This window comes from Polypterus senegalus, chromosome 13 (assembly GCF_016835505.1).
Source record: "Polypterus senegalus isolate Bchr_013 chromosome 13, ASM1683550v1, whole genome shotgun sequence".
In the NCBI taxonomy this organism is placed as follows: domain Eukaryota; kingdom Metazoa; phylum Chordata; class Cladistia; order Polypteriformes; family Polypteridae; genus Polypterus; species Polypterus senegalus.
This window is the reverse complement of record NC_053166.1, coordinates 3,249,811-3,268,388: the sequence shown is the minus strand read 5'-3', so window position 1 is coordinate 3,268,388 and position 18,578 is coordinate 3,249,811. Positions and strand designations below refer to the sequence as shown.

The 18,578-nt window shown below is 46.0% G+C and overlaps 1 protein-coding gene across 1 annotated transcript; it reads left to right on the top strand.

Moving 5' to 3' along the window:
- The first annotated feature begins 13,369 nt into the window (after positions 1–13,369).
- LOC120542025 (tubulin beta-4B chain-like) lies at positions 13,370–17,214 on the top strand. Its single transcript, XM_039774110.1, has 4 exons — positions 13,370–13,508; positions 14,949–15,057; positions 15,690–15,800; positions 16,015–17,214. The coding sequence occupies exons 1-4, from the start codon at positions 13,452–13,454 to the stop codon at positions 17,073–17,075; spliced, it is 1,338 nt and encodes a 445-aa protein (XP_039630044.1). The 5' UTR covers positions 13,370–13,451; the 3' UTR covers positions 17,076–17,214.
- Positions 17,215–18,578: the final 1,364 nt, after the last annotated feature.

The window sequence follows — 18,578 nt, the reverse complement described above, 5'->3', positions numbered from 1 at the left end:
GAGCTTCATTTTAGTGTTTGCTGTATATGCATTGAATTATCATTTCTAATCTGTCCTAAGCCCTGCTGTTCTCTGCTGTTCTTTTTCCAACTTTCTGTGGTGATGATCTGCACCCCCACCACCTGATCAGGGTGCCATGCAGTCCCTCCATGGATGGATTGAAGGCCAGAGGTCCACATGACCAGCATCATCATCATCATCATCATCTAATTCTTCCACATGTAAAATGAAAAACGAGAGGACTGATTGAGATCATTGATGTGCCCTCGGACCCCCTGCAGATTTTGTTTTTTTTTTTCTCCAGCCCTCTGGGTTTTTTTTTCTTGTTTTTTTCTGCCCTCTCTGACCATCGGACCTCACTCTATTCTTTGTTAATTAGTGAAGTCTGATTTGATGTTTATATTGTAAAGCACTTTGCGCTCCATCATTTGTATGAAAATGTGCTGTAGAAATAAATGGTGTTGTTGTTGTGACAGCCATTAGTACAGGAAGGGGCGCCACCAAGACTCCCCCGACCTCTCACCTCGCAGAAAATGCCAATGAGACTCCCCCAACTTGTCAGCCCCCCCCCAGGAAGTGCCAGTGAGACTCCCCTGACCTCTCACCCCCTAGGAGGTGCCAGTGACACTCCCGTGACTTATTGCCCCCCCCAGGAGGTGCCAGTGAGACTCCCCCGATCTCTCACCCCCAGGAGGTGCCAGTGAGACTCCCCCGACCTGTCACCCCCCCAGGAGGTGCCAGTGATACTCCCGTGACTTGTTGCCTCCCCCAGGAGGTGCCAGTGAGACTCCCCCGACCTCTCACCCCCCAGGAGGTGCCAGTGATACTCCCGTGACTTGTTGCCCCCCCCAGGAGGTGCCAGTGAGACTCCCCCGACCTCTCCCCCCCCCCAGGAGGTGCCAGTGAGACTCCCCCGACCTCTACCCCACCCCCCCCCAGGAGGTGCCAGTGAGACTCCCCGACCTCTCACCCCAGGAGGTGCCAGTGAGACTCCCCGACCTCTCACCCCCAGGAGGTGCCAGTGAGACTCCCGTGACTTGTTGCCCCAGGAGGTGCCAGTGAGACTCCCCCGACCTCTCACCCCCCAGAGGAGTGAAAAGCAAACAGCACACAAGGTCAGATGGCACACCTCGCCACCACGGTTACAAGATGGCAAGCCTTGTGATTGTCTGCAGCTAATTCTTGCATCGCACAAGCTGCGTTTCTTTTATTTTTGTCATTCAGAACACAGTCGGCTGTGGCAAACATTCAGAAGAGAGTGAGGCCGATCCGTCCATCGTCTGTGTAGACAGAGAAGTGCAGAGAAAGCGAGAGGCGCCACTTCTTTCTTTTCACAATGTCAGGAATATTCAGCTGTTGTGATAAAACTAAGAAAGAGCCGATGAGCCGCAGTCTGGCCCTGTTGTCAGGCTACCAGTAAACTGTGCGTGTTGTTCAGCAGAGAGCTGCCAGCCCCGTCACTAACTGCACGACGTCCCGCTTGTTTGTTTGTCCCAACCATGTGACTTGTCAACAGGACGTTGTGCTCAGGTATGTAAAGCTTAGACAACAATTTGGATTTCAAAAAGGATTTCTCACTCCTGTGCAAAGTAACAAGCAAGACGTTGTCAACAACACGCAGACACCTGACACGTCAGCTGAAGCACGTCCTCGATGGTCCATGAGGCGATTCAGATAATTAATGGCTTTGATGATCGGCACATTTCATCGTCAGCCCTTTGGATTGTTCTTCAGTACACGAGTACAAAGAAAACCAGCAGCTCATCAAAACCGAAATCAGAGCCACACGCTCAGTGACATTAGCAGCTCATCGGCTCCGTTCTGTGAGGTGCCATCTGTACATGAAATGTCCCTCTGACCCTGGCGATCAGTGCGCAGCAGCTCTGAAAGTCGCCCAGACCTCATTTAAAGGTGGCATCAGAGTTCTTGTCTTCATACGCTTCCCTATCACTGGCCATTGCTGAAGAGCTCTCACTATGACAGATCGCTTTTATTGTCACGGACTTTCTGTTGCGACAGCCCACCTTCAGCTATCTGCCCACCCTCCACCACTACCCGCAGATAGCTGGAGACTTGTGGAGACGACTGGCAGTAACGTGAGGACTCGACTGGCCAGTCTACAGGCAGGAATAGATCTTCTGAAAATCTTCGTCATACATCTTGATTCACTTTGGGGGTCCCCGTGGTCCGCACAGCCCTGGGCTGCAGCCCACATTAGGCCCGGCTGGAGATCCAAGAGTCTCGTCTGAGAATACGAAGTCGCTTTTAGGAGAGCTCAGCACTGCAACTGAATTATAGACACCTTAAGAAATGTGGCAGTGTGGCAGGTCAGACTATTTACGTCATGTGATAAGATTTCCTGTGTTCCTATTGGACATTTTCACACAGGACGTGTAGTTCAAAGTGTTTCACAAAAATAAAGACAACTACATTTACAAGTACACACGTACATACATAAATACATACATACATACTCACACCATTTATCTTTGTGTAGCCCAAAATCACACAAGAAGTGCCACAATGGGCTTTAACAGTCCTGCCTGCCTCTTGACAGCCCCCCAGCTCTGACCCTCTAAAAAGACAAGGGAAAAAAAAATGGAAGACACCTCAGGAAAGGCAGTTCAAAGAGAGACCCCTCTCCTGGTGGGCTGGGCGTGCAGTGGGTGACAAAGAGAAGGGGGGACAATACAACACAATACACAGGACAGAACACAAGTCCTCCTCACCACAATAGAAATATGACAAGCACGGAGCAGAATTCAACAGGAGATGACATCCCATAATACCACTTGGATTTGTTCAGAGACCTGGAGACCATCAAGCTGGTCATTCAAGAGCTGAGTCAGTGCTGGGCCAGCCAATCTGACGGAAGGACCCCTCTACCTGATGATTCCTGCGATCCTCCATCAGAGATGACTTTACTTTAGGCTGGCAGGTGGGCAGTGGGCACCAAGTGGCACATTTGAGTACCGAGAAGAGAAACAAAATAGATGAGAGTAACAAATTCTAACTATCTTATTACTTCTGTTTGAGTGCTAATGGCTGTCTGTTCAGTTAACCAGCAGCTCTAGTCAGGGTGAGCTAAACTGAAGTCGGGAGTCTTTGAAAGCTGAGACTGAAGGGGCATCTCTTATGGTAGCAGGCAGACCACTTCACAGTTTAGGGGGGTCCTGAGACTAAAATCTCAACCTGCCACTGTTATTTTATGAATCCTTGAAATCCTAAGCAGGCCGGCATCTTGAGATCTTACTGTGCGCTCAGGTTTGTAAGTCGTGATAAGTTCAGACCAGTAAGCCGGACCTCGGCCATTTAAAGCTTTAGATGTTAAAAGGAGGATTTTGAAATCTGTGCTAAACTTAACTGGGCGCCAGTGTAAGGACTTGAGGACTGGGGTTATGTGTTTGTATTTTCTTGTTCGTCTAATAAGGACATCCACCATTAAATCAAAAGGGCTCCACAGTGGACACGCAGCCCACTAGACTTCTAACTCGGCTTGTGTTCAGTAAAGCAGAGGGCAGCACAGGCTCTGATCATTTTATGGAATATGGCGAGAAGGAAGAAGCGTCCGGAAAGACGACAGTGCAACTAAAACCACAAAGGGGTCTAAAGCTGGCAGGGAGGTCACCTGATTTGCAATAACGGTTGACGTGTGAGTTGTGACAAGGACCCTGTGTTTGATACACAAATAAAACTAAAGACGTACTCACCGTTTGTGAACTTTGGGAAATCACAAGTGACAGTCCTTCATTTTCTATTGTCTTATCCCGGAGATCATTAACTGCTTCTCCTAATTCACACAAATTTTCTAAAATGACAGAACCAAGGATGATTTGCCTTCTTTTCATTTGATTTCAAACACATACAGAGAAATTAGACTCGTCTTCAAATGCCACAGGAATGTTGAAAGAACCCTAAACTGAACTTCTGTAAAGTTTTGTCCCCATTGAGTAAAATCAACTTGGATTGTAAGAAAACGCCCACGGCGCACTCAGAGCCACGACATGTTAGTCCATCGCTCGTCCCTCCATTGTCTGTCCCTCCATTATGCAGGCAGCCCGTGCCTATCCCCGTGCCACTGGGCACAAGGCACTTTGTGGTTCAGTTTGTGTTCACGCCTGGCAAACGTAGAATAACCAGGGAAACCAACCTGCCCATCTTTGGGGTGCAGATGGAAAATTCACACATACATGGAGAGAACATGCAAACTGCACACAATGTCCAGGATGGGAACCCCGAACCCCGGAGTCAATAAACAATGAACCATTGTACCATCATCATTCTTATTCTTACTACTTGAGGCTGGCATAGACCTCTCTGCCCCACTGAGGGTCCCCACACAGGTCAGGTCTGTAATGGCAGTTCAGCCACAGACTCTCAGAGCCCAGTCCAGCCTGGAGACGCCAGGCCACTAATCTCAGCCCCCAAGGAGGCTTCTCTCTGTCGCCATGGAGCCAAGGTGGCTGGGCGCGGTGAGAGGTGACCGCTGCTCCCATCCTAAAACGTCGCCATGTCAACAGCAAATAAACAGGAACAAACAACACTGACTTGCAGCCTGCCCCACACACCACTCGTAGATTTAATGGCAACAAATCTTACAAATAAACTGGAAAAAAAAAAAAAAAACTTTCTAGGATTTGGAAAAAGCACAACAACTGGTGAACAATACAGGGATGCGGGCAGTGCCACGCTCTCTTTAACATTTTCTTGTAGGCCTTAACACACCGGATGCCCAGCCTGGTCATTTTCTGTGTCAGCCTGTATGTCCTCCTAACATCCCAGTGGCCTACTCCAGTGTGCCCAAGTCAGTGTGCCCTGCGACGGACGGGCATTCTGCCCAGGGTTGCTTCCTGCTGTGTTCCTAGTGCTGCTGAGAAAGACGCAGTTCACTACAACCCTGAAAGGACAAAACGAGTGCAACAAATGTAGGGATGTGAATTAAACAGGCGACCTCTAACATGAAAGGGAAGGCGTTTAAAGATTTAGTTTTATTTATTGTAAACGGGAAGAAAGTTGGCACCACATTTAGAGGACGCTTGAGAGTGCCAGCGCCAAGGCTACAAATCTCAGACTGCTCACTGCTTGTCTGCTGTTTGAACGTTCGTCCTGCGTGTGTGCGGAGTGATCTCTCTGTCCTTCGTTTATACAAGCCGTCAAGTTTATTAACAACTTGAAACTGGCCCCACGATGGACCGGTGCCCCCAATGCCTGCCAGTGAAGCCAGGAATTGGTGCCAGTCCTCACGACTAGGAACTCATCAAAAGGAACAGAAAATGGACACCTCGATATGAGCACAACGCAGAATGCTTTAAAAACCCGGACAAACTGGGGAGTGGACTCTCATTCTGGAGCGGGAGGATAAGAAGGAAAACGGGCAAATTTCATTTGGAAACATCAGCTGCCCGTTTCTGCTCTGTTGTTGTGAAAATGAAAGAAAAGAACAAGAAAAAATCTAAAATCATCCACCATCCCTCTGTCTGTCCATTCACCAGGAATTCAACTGAACCAAACTGGGCCTGCAGTGAGACGTGAAGCAGGAGAAGAGCAGAAAACTCCTAAAGCCGAGGAATGAAAACAGACGGAACGATGGAGGAGTGCAGCCCAGTCTGTAATGTCACTGTTAGGTCTTTGGAATTCTGGAACGGGTACGGACCACTCAGCCCAGCCAAGCTCGCCAGTCCCATTCACCCGATTCCTCCAACGTAACATCAAGTCAGGTTTTGAAGGTCCTTAGAGTCCTACTCTCCACCACGCTACTTGGTCGCGTATTACTTGTGTCTGGGATTCTTTGGTGATGTCGTGTTTGTACAACATTTACCCTTCACAAGTTCTCAACTGGGTCTCCCCTCATGTTCTTGATGAACTCATTTTAAAGTCACTGTCTCGACCCACTGGACTGGTTCACCTCATCATTTTACGCACTTCAGTCTCCTCTTCATCTCCTTTAAAGGCTCAGCTCTTTTCATCTTCCTCATCACTCATCCCCTGTAGCCCCCCTATAATCAGCCTGGTCGCTCTTCTCTGGTGCTGTTATGTCTTTATGGAGACCCTCACTGCCCCCAGTACTCCAGATGAGTCCTCATCAGTGTGTTATAAAGCTGAGCAGACCCTCCTGTGACTTGTTCTGCACACATCAAGGCGCTATATAACCTAACAGTCTGTTAGCCTCTTTAATGGCCTCTGAACACTGTCTGCTAGTTGAGTCCACTACGACTCCCAAGTCCTTCTCATAAGGTGGACTTTCAATCTTCAGACCTCTCATTGTGTATTCAGACCTAAACTTCAGTCTCCTCTTCATCTCCTTTAAAGGCTCAGCTCTTTTCATCTTCCTCATCACTCATCCCCTGTAGCCCCCCTATAATCAGCCTGGTCGCTCTTCTCTGGTGGTGCTATGTCTTTATGGAGACCCTCACTGCCCCCAGGACTCCAGATGAGGCCTCACCAGTGTGTTATAAAGCTGAGCAGACCCTCCTTGGACTTGAACTGCACACATCAAGGCGCTATATAACCTGACAATCTTAATGGCTTCTGAACACTGCCTGGTAGTTGGGTCCCCTATGACTCCTCAATCCTTCTCATAAGGGCTTTCAATCTTCAGACCTCTCATTGTGTATTCAGACCTAAACTTCAGTCTCCTCTTCATCTCCTTTAAAGGCTCAGCTCTTTTCATCTTCCTCATCACTCATCCCCTGTAGCCCCCCTATAATCAGCCTGGTCGCTCTTCTCTGGTGCTGTTATGTCTTTATGGAGACCCTCACTGCCCCCAGTACTCCAGATGAGGCCTCACCAGTGTGTTATAAAGCTGAGCAGTCCCTCCTGTGACTTGTTCTGCACACATCAAGGCGCTATATAACCTGACAGTCTGTTAGCCTCTTTAATGGCCTCTGAACACTGTCTGCTAGTTGAGTCCACTACGACTTCCAAGTCCTTCTCATAAGGTGGACTTTCAATCTTCAGACCTCTCATTGTGTATTCAGACCTAAACTTCAGTCTCTTCTTCATCTCCTTTAAAGGCTCAGCTCTTTTCATCTTCCTCATCACTCATCCCCTGTAGCCCCCCTATAATCAGCCTGGTCGCTCTTCTCTGGTGCTGTTATGTCTTTATGGAGACCCTCACTGCCCCCAGGACTCCAGATCAGGCCTCACCAGTACTGTACATAACCTGACAGTCTTAATGGCTTCTGATCACTGCCTGGTAGTTGGGTCCTCTATGACTCCCAAGTCCTTCTCATAAGGTGGGCTCTCGATTTTCAGACCTCCCATTGTGTAATCCCTACTCACTCCTACTCTCTCTTCTGTTCTTTTTCTAGTTTTCTGTGATCTGCGCCCCCACCACCTGATCAAAGCACCGTGATGTCCCTCCATTGATGGATTAAAGGCCAGAAGTCCACGTGACCGTCATCATCAAGTCCTTCCATGTGAACCCTGAATACCCTGAGGACTGATTGAGGTGAGACAGAAGGCCTAGAGGGGTCTCGTGGCCCCCTGCAGATTTTTATTTTTTTGTTTTTTCTGTCCTCCTGGCCATCAGACTTTACCTTTATTTTATGTTAATTAGCGTTCCCTTATTTTAATTCTTATTTGTATTTTTTTCTCTTTCTTCATCCTGTAAAGCACTTTGAGCTCCTCATTTGTATGAAAATGTGCGACAGAAATGCCTGCTGTTGTTGTTGTTGTGTATCCAAAGCTCACATTTTCACTTCCCGCCTGTAATTCTTCACACTTCACGTCTACATGTCTGCCCGAGCCTGTCTGCTGTCCACGTCCCTCTGTGACGACACCTGCCACCTTAACCCGCTCGTCAGTCCCGTCCATGTCTTTTAGGCAGCGCCTTACCGAAGTCCTCAGACTCCTCGCTGGTGCCTCATGTTCCTCAGCTGCGGCCCTGAGCTAAAATCATTTTCATTTGTTTGTTCCCACATCAAGCGACACTCAACACTGCAGGCTGACAAAGCAAATTTATTAAAAAAATAGCATTGAGCCCGTTTGCAATGACAGATGGAATTTGTCTCATGTGCATCCCATCATAGTACTCGTCATCGAGATGTTTCTACACCTTGTTTGGAGTCCAATTCAGTTAATGGACTGATTAGGAAAGACGGCCAGCTGTCGGTAGAAAGTCCCACAACTGAGCAAAAACCAAAGGAGCTACCAGCTGAGCTGAGAGACAGAACTGTGTCTGCCTGAGCTCCAGTGGACCAGTGGGCAGATGGAAGAAACTTCTAGAAGGACAACCAGCTCTCCGCGGATCTGGGCTTTATGACAAAGTGGATCAATGGACACCTGCTTGAAGCTTGCAAAACGACACCTAAAGGACCCTCAGACTGTGACAAAGAAGACTCTCTGGTCTGATGAAAGTAAGACTGAAGTGTGTGGCCTCACCCGGCACCACTCATCACCAGTGCCACGCCATTCCAATGATGAGGCACAGTGGTGGCAGCGTCTGGACCTGGGGGACCAGTCAGCATTGAGAGAAAGCTAAACGGAGCAAAGAACAGAAAATGAAAAGCTGCTCCGAGCACTTGGAACATCAGACTGGCTCAAAGGTTTATCTTCTAACAGGACAAAGCAAAGACAACACCGGAGTGGCATTGGGACAACTCTGGGAATGTCTTCGAGTGGCTCAGCCAGAGCCCGGGCTCACTCTGAATCAAACCTGAAAAGAGCCGTCGTCCACTGAGCGTCTCCATATAACCGGACAGAGCTGGAGATGATCTGCTGAGAACTTCGACAGAAAATCCCCAAATCCAGCAGGAGGGTCAAGCTTGTTGAGTCAAACTCAAGGAAGACTCAGGGCTGGAATGGCTTCACCTAAGCCGAGTGACGCATCTGAACACTGAGTGCTGCTTGATGAAGGAAAAAACACACAAAATGGAATGAGTTTAGCACAGGGCTGTGGGACAGTAACACCTGAAAAACATGGAGGGGTCTGAATACCTTCAGAGGGCCCAGGACTGACCCCAGAGGGACACCACCCTTACGGCGCTGGACAAATTTAAAGCACCTCAGACTGAGAAACAGAAGTGAAAGAAGCTCAAATACAGGCAAACAGATACACAGATAGATAGATAGATAGATAGATAGATAGGCTATATAATAGATAGATAGATAGATAGATAGATAGAGTGAAAGGCACTATATAATAGATATGAAAGGCACTATATAATAGATAGATAGATAGATAGATATGCCATCCATCCATTATCCAACCTGGTCTCCAAAAATAATTAAGCAAGCTGCAAAGTCAGTTTTTTTTTCTTCTTTGTAATCAATCCAGAAATTACAAAAAATGGATGTGCTACATATCTACAGAATAAAGCTACAAGTTGTGTTAGATCACTAATTCTTTTTAATTAATGTGACTGTTTAGAACATCTTAGTTATGTACGAATAAAGACAGTCGAGTAGCTGCCTATTAGCAATCTGTGTTGTTTGCACTTGTGTCTGTTCAGTTAGTCATGACTGAAATCCATCATCCAACCCGCTATATCCTAACTACAGGGTCACGGGGGTCTGCTGGAGCCAATCCCAGTCAACACAGGGCACAAGGCAGGAAACAAACCCTGGTGGGGCACCAGCCCACCACAGGGCACACACAGCAAGCACACATTAGGGACAATTTAGGATCGCCAATGCACCTAACCTGCATGTCTTTGGACTGTGGGAGGAAACCCACGCAGACACGGGGAGAACATGCAAACTCCACACAGGAAGGACCCAGGAAGCGAACCCTGATGGGTCTCCTAACTGTGAGGCAGCAGCGCTACCCACTGCACCACCATGCCACCCTAGATTGAAATGAAAGGCACTATATAACAATTAGAATTAGAATTAGAACAATCTAGACGAGAACAGGCCATTCAGCCCAGCAAAGTTCGCCAGTCCTATCCACTTATTTCCTCCAAGAAAACATCAAGTCGAGTTTTGAAAGTCCCTAACGTCTTACTGTCTACCACACTACTTGGTAGCTTATTCCAAGTGTCTATCGTTCTTTGTGTAAAGAAAAACTTCCTAATGTTTGTGCGAAATTTACCCTTAACAAGTTTCCAACTGTGTCCCCGTGTTCTTGATGAACTCATTTTAAAATACAAGTCTCGATCCACTGTACTAATTCCCTTCATAATTTTAAACACTTCAATCATGTCACCTCTTAATCTTCTTTTGCTTAAACTGTAAAGGCTCAGCTCTTTTAATCTTTCCTCATAATTCAACCCCTGTAGACCTGGAATCAGCCTAGTCGCTCTTCTCTGGACCTTCTCTAGTGCTGCTATGTCCTTTTGTAGCCTGGAGACCAAAACTGCACACAGTACTCAAGATGAGGCCTCACCAGTGCATTATAAAGGTTGAGCAGAACCTCCTGTGACTTGTACTCCACACGTCAAGGCTATATAACCTAACATTCTGTTAGCCTTCTTAATGGCTTCTGAACACTGTTTGGAAGTTGATAGCTTAGAGTCCACTATGACTCCTAAATCCTTCTCATAAGGTGTACTCTCGATTTTCGACCGCCCAGTGTGTATTCAAACCTAATATTTTTACTGCCTATGTGTAATACTTTACATTTACTGACATTAAATTTCATCTGCCACAAATCTGCCCAAGCCTGTATGCTATCCAAGTCCTTCTGTAATGATATAACGGATTCCAAATTATCTGCTAATCCACCTATCTTGGTATCATCTGCAAACTTAACCAGCTTGTTACTTATATTCCTATCTAAATCATTTATATATATTAAAAATAGCAGCGGCCCTAGCACTGACCCCTGTGGAACACCACTCTTAACATCGGCCAGTTCTGATGAGGTTCCTCACACCATCACCCTCTGCTTCCTGTGTCTGAGCCAATTCTGCACCCATCTAAAAACATCACCCTGAACTCCCACTTCTTTTAACTTGATGCCCAACCTCTCATGTGGCACCTTATCAAATGCTTTCTGAAAGTCCAGATAAATAATATCATAAGCTCCACTTTGATCGTATCCTTTTGTTGCCTCCTCATAGAATTCCAACATGTTAGTAAAACACGACCTCCCTCTTCTGAACCCATGCTGACTGTTCAGAATAACTCCTGTCCTTGCCATGTGTTGCTCAATCTTATCCTTAATAATTCCTTCCATTAATTTTCCTGTGATGCTTGTTAAGCTTACTGGCCTATAGTTGCTTGGATCTGCCCTGTCACCCTTTTTATATAATGGGATGATATTTGCCATTTTCCAGTCCTTTGGAATCTCTCCAGTGCACAGTGACTTCCTAAAATTTATTTCAAGGGTTTATATATGTACTCACTAGCCTCCTTAAGAACACGAGGATAAATATTATCTGGGCCTGGTGATTTGTTTGATTTCATCTTATTTAATCTGAGCAGCACTTCCCTCTACAATTTCCAAATCCCTCAGTACCTCCTTAGTAGTCCCTGTTACTGCTCTGAGGTTATCCACTTGCTCACTTGTAAACACCTCAGAAAAATGTAAGTTTAGGGCATCTGCTATTTCATTGTCTGTATCTTTTAATTCCCTTTTACTATTCCTGATGAACTTGACCTCCTCCTTAACTGTTCTTTTACTACTAAAATACTGAAAGAATCTCTTGGGGTCTTCTCACCTTATCTGCTATATTCCTCTCCAACTGTCTTTTAGCCTCTCTGATATCCTTCTTAATGGTTGCCCTCATGTTCTCATACGCTCTACGATTCTCTTTGCAGTCATTAGTCTTATATGCCTTATACAGCAGTTTTTCCTTTGCAACTTCTTTTTTAAATCTTTATTAATCCATCGTGGAGTTTTTTAGTTTCCTATTAATTCCAAATTTAGGTATGTATCTGTCCTGCATTACATTTTTAAACCTGTTCCACTGCTCCTCGACTGTCTCCACATTTAAAAGCTTATCCCAGTCTATCCTACTTAGACTTTGTCGCATCTGCTCAAAATTAGCCCTACTAAAGTTCAACTTAACAATTTTAGTCTTTGCATCTGTACTCTTACAAAATACTGAGAATTGTATTACATTATGGTCACTTGACCCTAGTGGTTCAATCACCTCTACACCCTCAATTCTATCCTGATTATTACAGAATACTAAATCCAGACAGGCTTCACCCCGTGTTGGTGCTTTAACATGCTGTGTTAAAAACAGTCGCTGATTACTTCTAAAACTCCTGCTCTTGTGCTCCTCCATCTGTAAGGTTATCCCAGTTAATATTTGGATAATTAAAGCCCCCCATGACTATAATATCCCCCTGTAAACTTGTCTTTTTGATATTACTAAACAGATGTGTGTTGAGATTACTGTCTGAATTGGGTGGTCTGTAACACACTCCTAAAATGAGACCTCTTTCCCTAATATTTTCCAGGCAAAGCCACATGTCCTCACTAAGATGGGGCTCATCATCCAACTGAATGGCTGAATGAACAGATAGATAGATAGATGTGAAAGGTGCTATATGATAGATAGATAGATAGATAGATAGAGTGAAAGGCACTATATAATAGATAGATAGATAGATAGATAGATAGATAGATATGAAAGGCAATATATAATATATAGATGTGAAAGGCAGTATATAATATATACAGGTAGATGTGAAAGGCACTATATAATATATAGTGCCTTTCACATCTATCTATCCATGTAATAGACAGTACTTTATTTGTTCTGAGGGAATATTAATCTTTTTACAGAAGCTCAAGAATTATTATAATACACAACAACAACAACAACAAACACCCTTAAATATACAGGAGTTCCAAAAATGAAGTAAAACGGTTCTGTGTACTCGTTGTCCTTTTTGAAAAGTGTCATTGCGATTTGGGAACCATATAACGCCCTCTGGGACCGCCACAATAATAACACACTGATCGTGTCAGTGGTGGATCGCGCTGCCCCCACTCTTCCCTTTTTAGCGTTCCGTTTCACGCCACTCGAGGGGTCCTCAGCATATCAGATGACCCGGCCGAGTTTCCGAGCAACTGTACACACGCACGTGTTTAACGTGGAGTTATGTGAGCGACTCTCAAGCCTGCGTGCCCTGACACGCCGGTTACTTGGCGACCGCAGCGGGTAAACATCGGAAGCTGGCTGCTTTGAAGAATGGCTGTGCTACTTCCTCTAACAAACCGGCAAGCCGCTGAGCATACGAATTTCCATGGCCATTAGCGATTATGTAAAAGCTCACCATTGCACAAACACAAGCGAAGATATGGGGCGGGGACATTGCAATGAACGGATCGGGTAACCAATTAGCAAGTCCGAGTCAGTTGACAGTTGCCAGTGGTAACCACGTTGCAACGGGGCGGAGCCAGCGTAGTAGCTGCGCGAGACGCGAGAAGCGTGCGCTCGAGAATAGCATATAAACGCAGAGCATCAGTGACGGTTGGAAGTTTGAACCGAGGAGGAGTGCCGACTGATTGGCTTGGTCAAGGTGAAGCAGCAGCACCGTCACTAACATTGAAAATGAGGGAAATCGTCCATCTGCAGGCAGGGCAGTGCGGCAACCAGATCGGTGCCAAGGTCGGTGATCTTCGGGGGCGCCTAAAAGAACTGTACAGGAATTTAAAGCAAGGGAATTTGGATAAAATATTTTGCGGTTGTGATTATTTTTAAGTGTTTTTTTTTACTTCGTACTCCATGGTAGGATGGGGGAGGATAAGTGGATGACACTTCATTATTGGACGACTCTTGTTTATTGTATCCCTTAATAATTTTACAAGCCATGAAGTGCCAGTATTATGACATTTTCGCAAGCTAACCGCGCAGTACACAGAACTAATTTAAAATGAGCACACTGGGGTCCGGCTTTGGACCTTTTAGCCCAAGTTATGCCAGGGTAGAACAGCGCGGCTGCCCACATCAGCCTGTGCCATGTGGTTAGTGCCACACATATTAGCTCTGAAATTTTTTTGCTGCTTTTTTTTTTAATGAGGCAACAGGCTGTCAGAACAGCCGGCCATCCTTGGTATGTACGAGACTCAAGTTAAAGCCTCTCGGCAAACTAACTGGTCTCGTCAGCTTGAATGCCGCAACTTGGCACGACGGCTTCGACTGCGGGAATGCGAGCGCTTCCAGCCTCACTCGGTGTCTTCTGGTCACGTGTCTGTCTCTCTTTTTTTTTTTTTGTTATGTGCACGCTCCTAATGTTTCCTAACGACTCTCGCGAGATGTCAGCCCTTGCCGCGGGCTCGCGTCCGTCATCCGTGGAAAGATGGTGGCGAAGTAGCAATCGCACGCAGTTTGATTTAAACGGCTTAACCGATAGCCCGAGCGCCGCTAATGCAGCTGTAGATCTTGAACGTGGTGTGAGGAGCGGACCAAACTAAGTGCATCGCCCTTATTCGTCCTCTGGTAGAACTGAACAAACATGAAGTGCGGCACAGTAACTGATGTCACTGCATATTTAGAACCCAAGTCTCACTGACACTTGAACTTTCAATCATTTTATGTTTTAGTTCTGTAGTACTAGGGTGTTGTACCGTGTTAGCCATTATGAATGTAGTGAAAAGCCAAGCAAAATGACACTTTTATTGGCTAACTAAAAGGGTTACAATATGAAGGCTTTTGAGGCAACGCGGGCCCCCTTCTTCAGGTGAGATGGAATACTGAGAGTGGCGTTCCCTGTGTTTATATACACAATAGGACAAGAACCAACATTGGGCATCTTAAATGTAAAAATTTAATAGACTCCATCAGGCTAGGGTTCATTTAACAAGAGAGAAAAACAATGAATGGTCAAGATCTTTGGATAAGAAGACTTCAAAAGACTTTGGATAGATTTCTTCTATTGTAGTTTTTCAATACAATGTGGATCTGTAGTCTGGCTGTCTGAGTCAGTCTGAGAGATGCAACCCATCCTCATACCTGGCCATAAAACTCTTGTCTCTGTTCAAACCTTGTTGAAATGTGTTACATTTTTGCACGAGTTTAACTTCCAATTCTTCTCTCTCACTGTTTTAGTTCTGGGAAGTCATCAGTGATGAGCATGGCATTGACCCAACTGGAACATACCATGGGGACAGTGACCTCCAGCTGGAAAGGATCAACGTGTACTACAATGAAGCTACAGGTAAAAAGATGAAGCGAGACGGGCAGAAAAGTTAAACCCACAGGCCTGTGATCTCAGCAATATGTGGGGTTCATGCAGCTTTGGAACAGAATAGTACATCAGTTTTAAATGGACAGAAGAGCCCAACCAGTTTCATACTTTATATTTTAGTAAATAATGCGCATTGTCCAAGACATCGATAATGTTGTGGCTGTGAAACCTGCAGGCCCACTCGTTTTTCTTGGATTAGTTGACGGTCCTGGCAGGAGGCCCTACAGCAGACCTGTGCCCTTTCCAGAGTAGCGGTTCTTGCTTTATGCTGCCCAGGAGTCTTGAACTGGATTTAATGAAAATGCGAAGGTGTGACTTGCAAGTCTTAACACCAGCAATGGAGCAGCGGAGCTCCTGGGATTTTCTGGGTGTTACAATTCAGATTAGGATCACGACTGGCGGCTGCGGCTGCTGCTCTACCTTTACAGTCCAGTGAACGCCTGCAGGTGTCCATTCTGCTGCATACAGCAAAGTACTTGGGTGGCTGGTTTTGTGATCATTTTTAGACTTTGATTTAAATTTTATTTTGACTTGTGCTGATGTATTGGACACCATCCCAGAGTATATTTGGAATCATTTTTTTTTTTTTTACTTTGTTTCAGGTGGCAAATATGTTCCTCGTGCTGTTCTGGTGGACTTGGAGCCTGGCACCATGGATTCTGTGCGATCAGGACCATTTGGGCAGATCTTCAGACCAGACAACTTTGTGTTTGGTAAGGCTTTGGCACTTTTTTCCATTCTAGTAAATAGTGGAAGCTGTCTGGACACCCAGAGCTTGTTCTGCTCGTAACAAAATGTATTTTAAAGTTAAAGTAAGAGATGGGAAGAAGCACTGCAGCCATCTGTGCAAGTCTACTGTACCGGCTAACCTTCAAGATGTTGGTTTGATCTTTCTAAAGTCTTGCTGTCTCTCGCTTTCATTCACAGGTCAGAGTGGTGCTGGTAACAACTGGGCCAAAGGTCACTACACAGAGGGTGCTGAGCTGGTGGACTCGGTTCTTGATGTGGTCAGAAAGGAGGCAGAGAGCTGTGATTGTCTACAGGGATTTCAGCTCACTCACTCCCTGGGTGGGGGCACTGGCTCTGGCATGGGTACCCTACTGATCAGCAAGATTCGAGAAGAGTACCCTGACCGTATCATGAACACATTCAGCGTTGTCCCCTCGCCCAAAGTGTCGGACACTGTTGTGGAGCCTTACAATGCCACACTGTCTGTACATCAGCTGGTGGAGAATACAGACGAGACGTACTGCATTGACAATGAGGCTCTCTATGACATCTGTTTCCGCACACTTAAACTGACCACACCCACTTATGGGGACCTCAACCACCTGGTCTCTGCCACCATGAGTGGGGTCACAACATGTCTGCGCTTCCCTGGCCAGCTGAATGCCGATCTGCGCAAACTGGCAGTCAACATGGTGCCCTTCCCTCGTCTGCACTTTTTCATGCCGGGCTTCGCCCCACTCACCAGCAGAGGAAGCCAGCAGTACCGTGCTCTTACAGTTCCCGAGCTCACCCAGCAGATGTTTGATGCCAAGAACATGATGGCAGCATGCGATCCTCGCCATGGACGTTACCTGACGGTGGCAGCTGTGTTCCGTGGCCGCATGTCCATGAAGGAGGTGGATGAGCAGATGCTGAATGTGCAGAACAAGAACAGCAGCTACTTTGTGGAGTGGATCCCCAACAACGTGAAGACCGCAGTCTGTGACATTCCACCGAGAGGGCTGAAGATGTCTGCCACCTTCATTGGCAACAGCACTGCCATCCAGGAGCTGTTCAAGCGCATCTCTGAGCAGTTCACGGCCATGTTCAGGCGCAAGGCCTTCTTGCATTGGTACACCGGAGAAGGAATGGATGAGATGGAGTTCACAGAAGCAGAAAGCAACATGAATGACCTGGTGTCAGAGTACCAGCAGTACCAGGACGCCACAGCAGAAGAGGAAGGAGAGTTTGAGGAAGAGGGAGAGGAGGATGCTGCATAAAAAAAAAAAAAAAAAAAAAGTGTTAAGTGTTTTCTGACTTGCCTGGGAATCTGTTGGTTTTCTTTGTTGTTCTGTCATTTTGCGTTTTGTCATCTGAAGCTGTACAGAAAATGCAATAAAATAAAAACTAAATAAATTCTGCGAGTTGATTTTAGTTTTGGAGCACAAATAGGCCGGAGGTCTTTAATTTACTCTAATAGCATTGCACAGTTAGTGGAAGGTTTATGAAATGGCCGTTTCAGTGTAACACAGTTGCTATATGCTTCACAAAAAATGCCCCAGTATGAATTATTACACGTAAAGCACTTGGCAACTGAGCGGGAGATTCGCCCGTCCGCCTCTGTCTGTCTGTCTACTATTTAGATTGGCTCTGTAAGTAGTGGCACGTCCAGCCAATGTGTAAATTGAAGTTTTCACTTGTCTATGTTGTTCCATGGTGCCAAAGTGACAGATCTTTGTGGAAGGTCCCAGAATATGACGTGTACTCCTCCTGCCTTACTAAATAAAAGCCTTAATTCCCTTTGTCTTTCAAAAACGTTCCAAGTGTTAATGTTTGTGCTGATTGAAGGCATTTTGGTGGATTACTTGAAGGGGCAGGGTGGGTGGGCCTGCATGCATGAGCTTTGCAGATTTCCCAGAAGTTTGAAGTTCTCGTTCCCCTTCACTGTAATGTCCTCTCTCGGCAACAGTGAAGAGGTGATGAGTTTCAGCTTGTAGGGGTTTTAGGATATTACAGATTAATGGAAAGTGCCGACTAAACATGCCCACACTGGAAAAAAAAAAAGAAAAGGTAGCAACCTGAGGTGCATTAATGCTACAAAAATGTACGTCAATGGAGGCTGAGCCTGCCAATGAAGGTGTTGTGGCCCGAGTTCTTCCAGGGTGGAGTGTTTTATGTCGTGTTCTTCACTTCAGGTCTGTACTTAATAAGCTCGAACGACACTTGGAAACTGCCAATGTAAAATCTAATCAAAGGCTCGTATAACTGGATCAAGTGTGAAGCTCCAGTGACCCTACTGAAACTGGTTAACTGGAATCCTCTGGGCACCACCTGCACTTGGACGAGATTCGTAATTGTATTCTGTGTTACACATTTACTATCTAATGGTTTCAGAAATAATAAGCACATCCGCACTACTGGATGGATCAGGCCTTTTAATGGAACAGTCGGAGAAGGTGACGTTATAAAGAATAAAATTCATAAGCGACGCACGTCACTCCATGGCAGCCACAGTCACCAAACCTGTGGAGAGTAGCACAACAAAATGGCCACAGAGGATGAAGCAAACTTAAAACTCCTCCGCGTTATTTACGGCTAACGATGCAGCGTCTTCACATTAGGGGCCTGATTAGACCCAAATTATTACCACCACTTCTATCGAACTTATAAGACTGAGGACCGCCGAGGACTTCTTTATTGATTCAGTAAAGTCTGACCCTCTGAATGTGTAGCTCTTGTCTGTTGTTTTTCATGCCAGTGGGTACCGAGGCTGGTAGCCGCCC

Bases quoted from the DNA above. Each gene is read 5' to 3' on its own strand.
- LOC120542025 (XM_039774110.1), top strand. From the start codon at position 13,452: ATGAGGGAAATCGTCCATCTGCAGGCAGGGCAGTGCGGCAACCAGATC. The intron at 13,509-14,948 runs GTCGGTGATCTT...TCACTGTTTTAG, and splicing joins GCAACCAGATCGGTGCCAAG to TTCTGGGAAGTCATCAGTGA. The intron at 15,058-15,689 runs GTAAAAAGATGA...ACTTTGTTTCAG, and splicing joins GTACTACAATGAAGCTACAG to GTGGCAAATATGTTCCTCGT.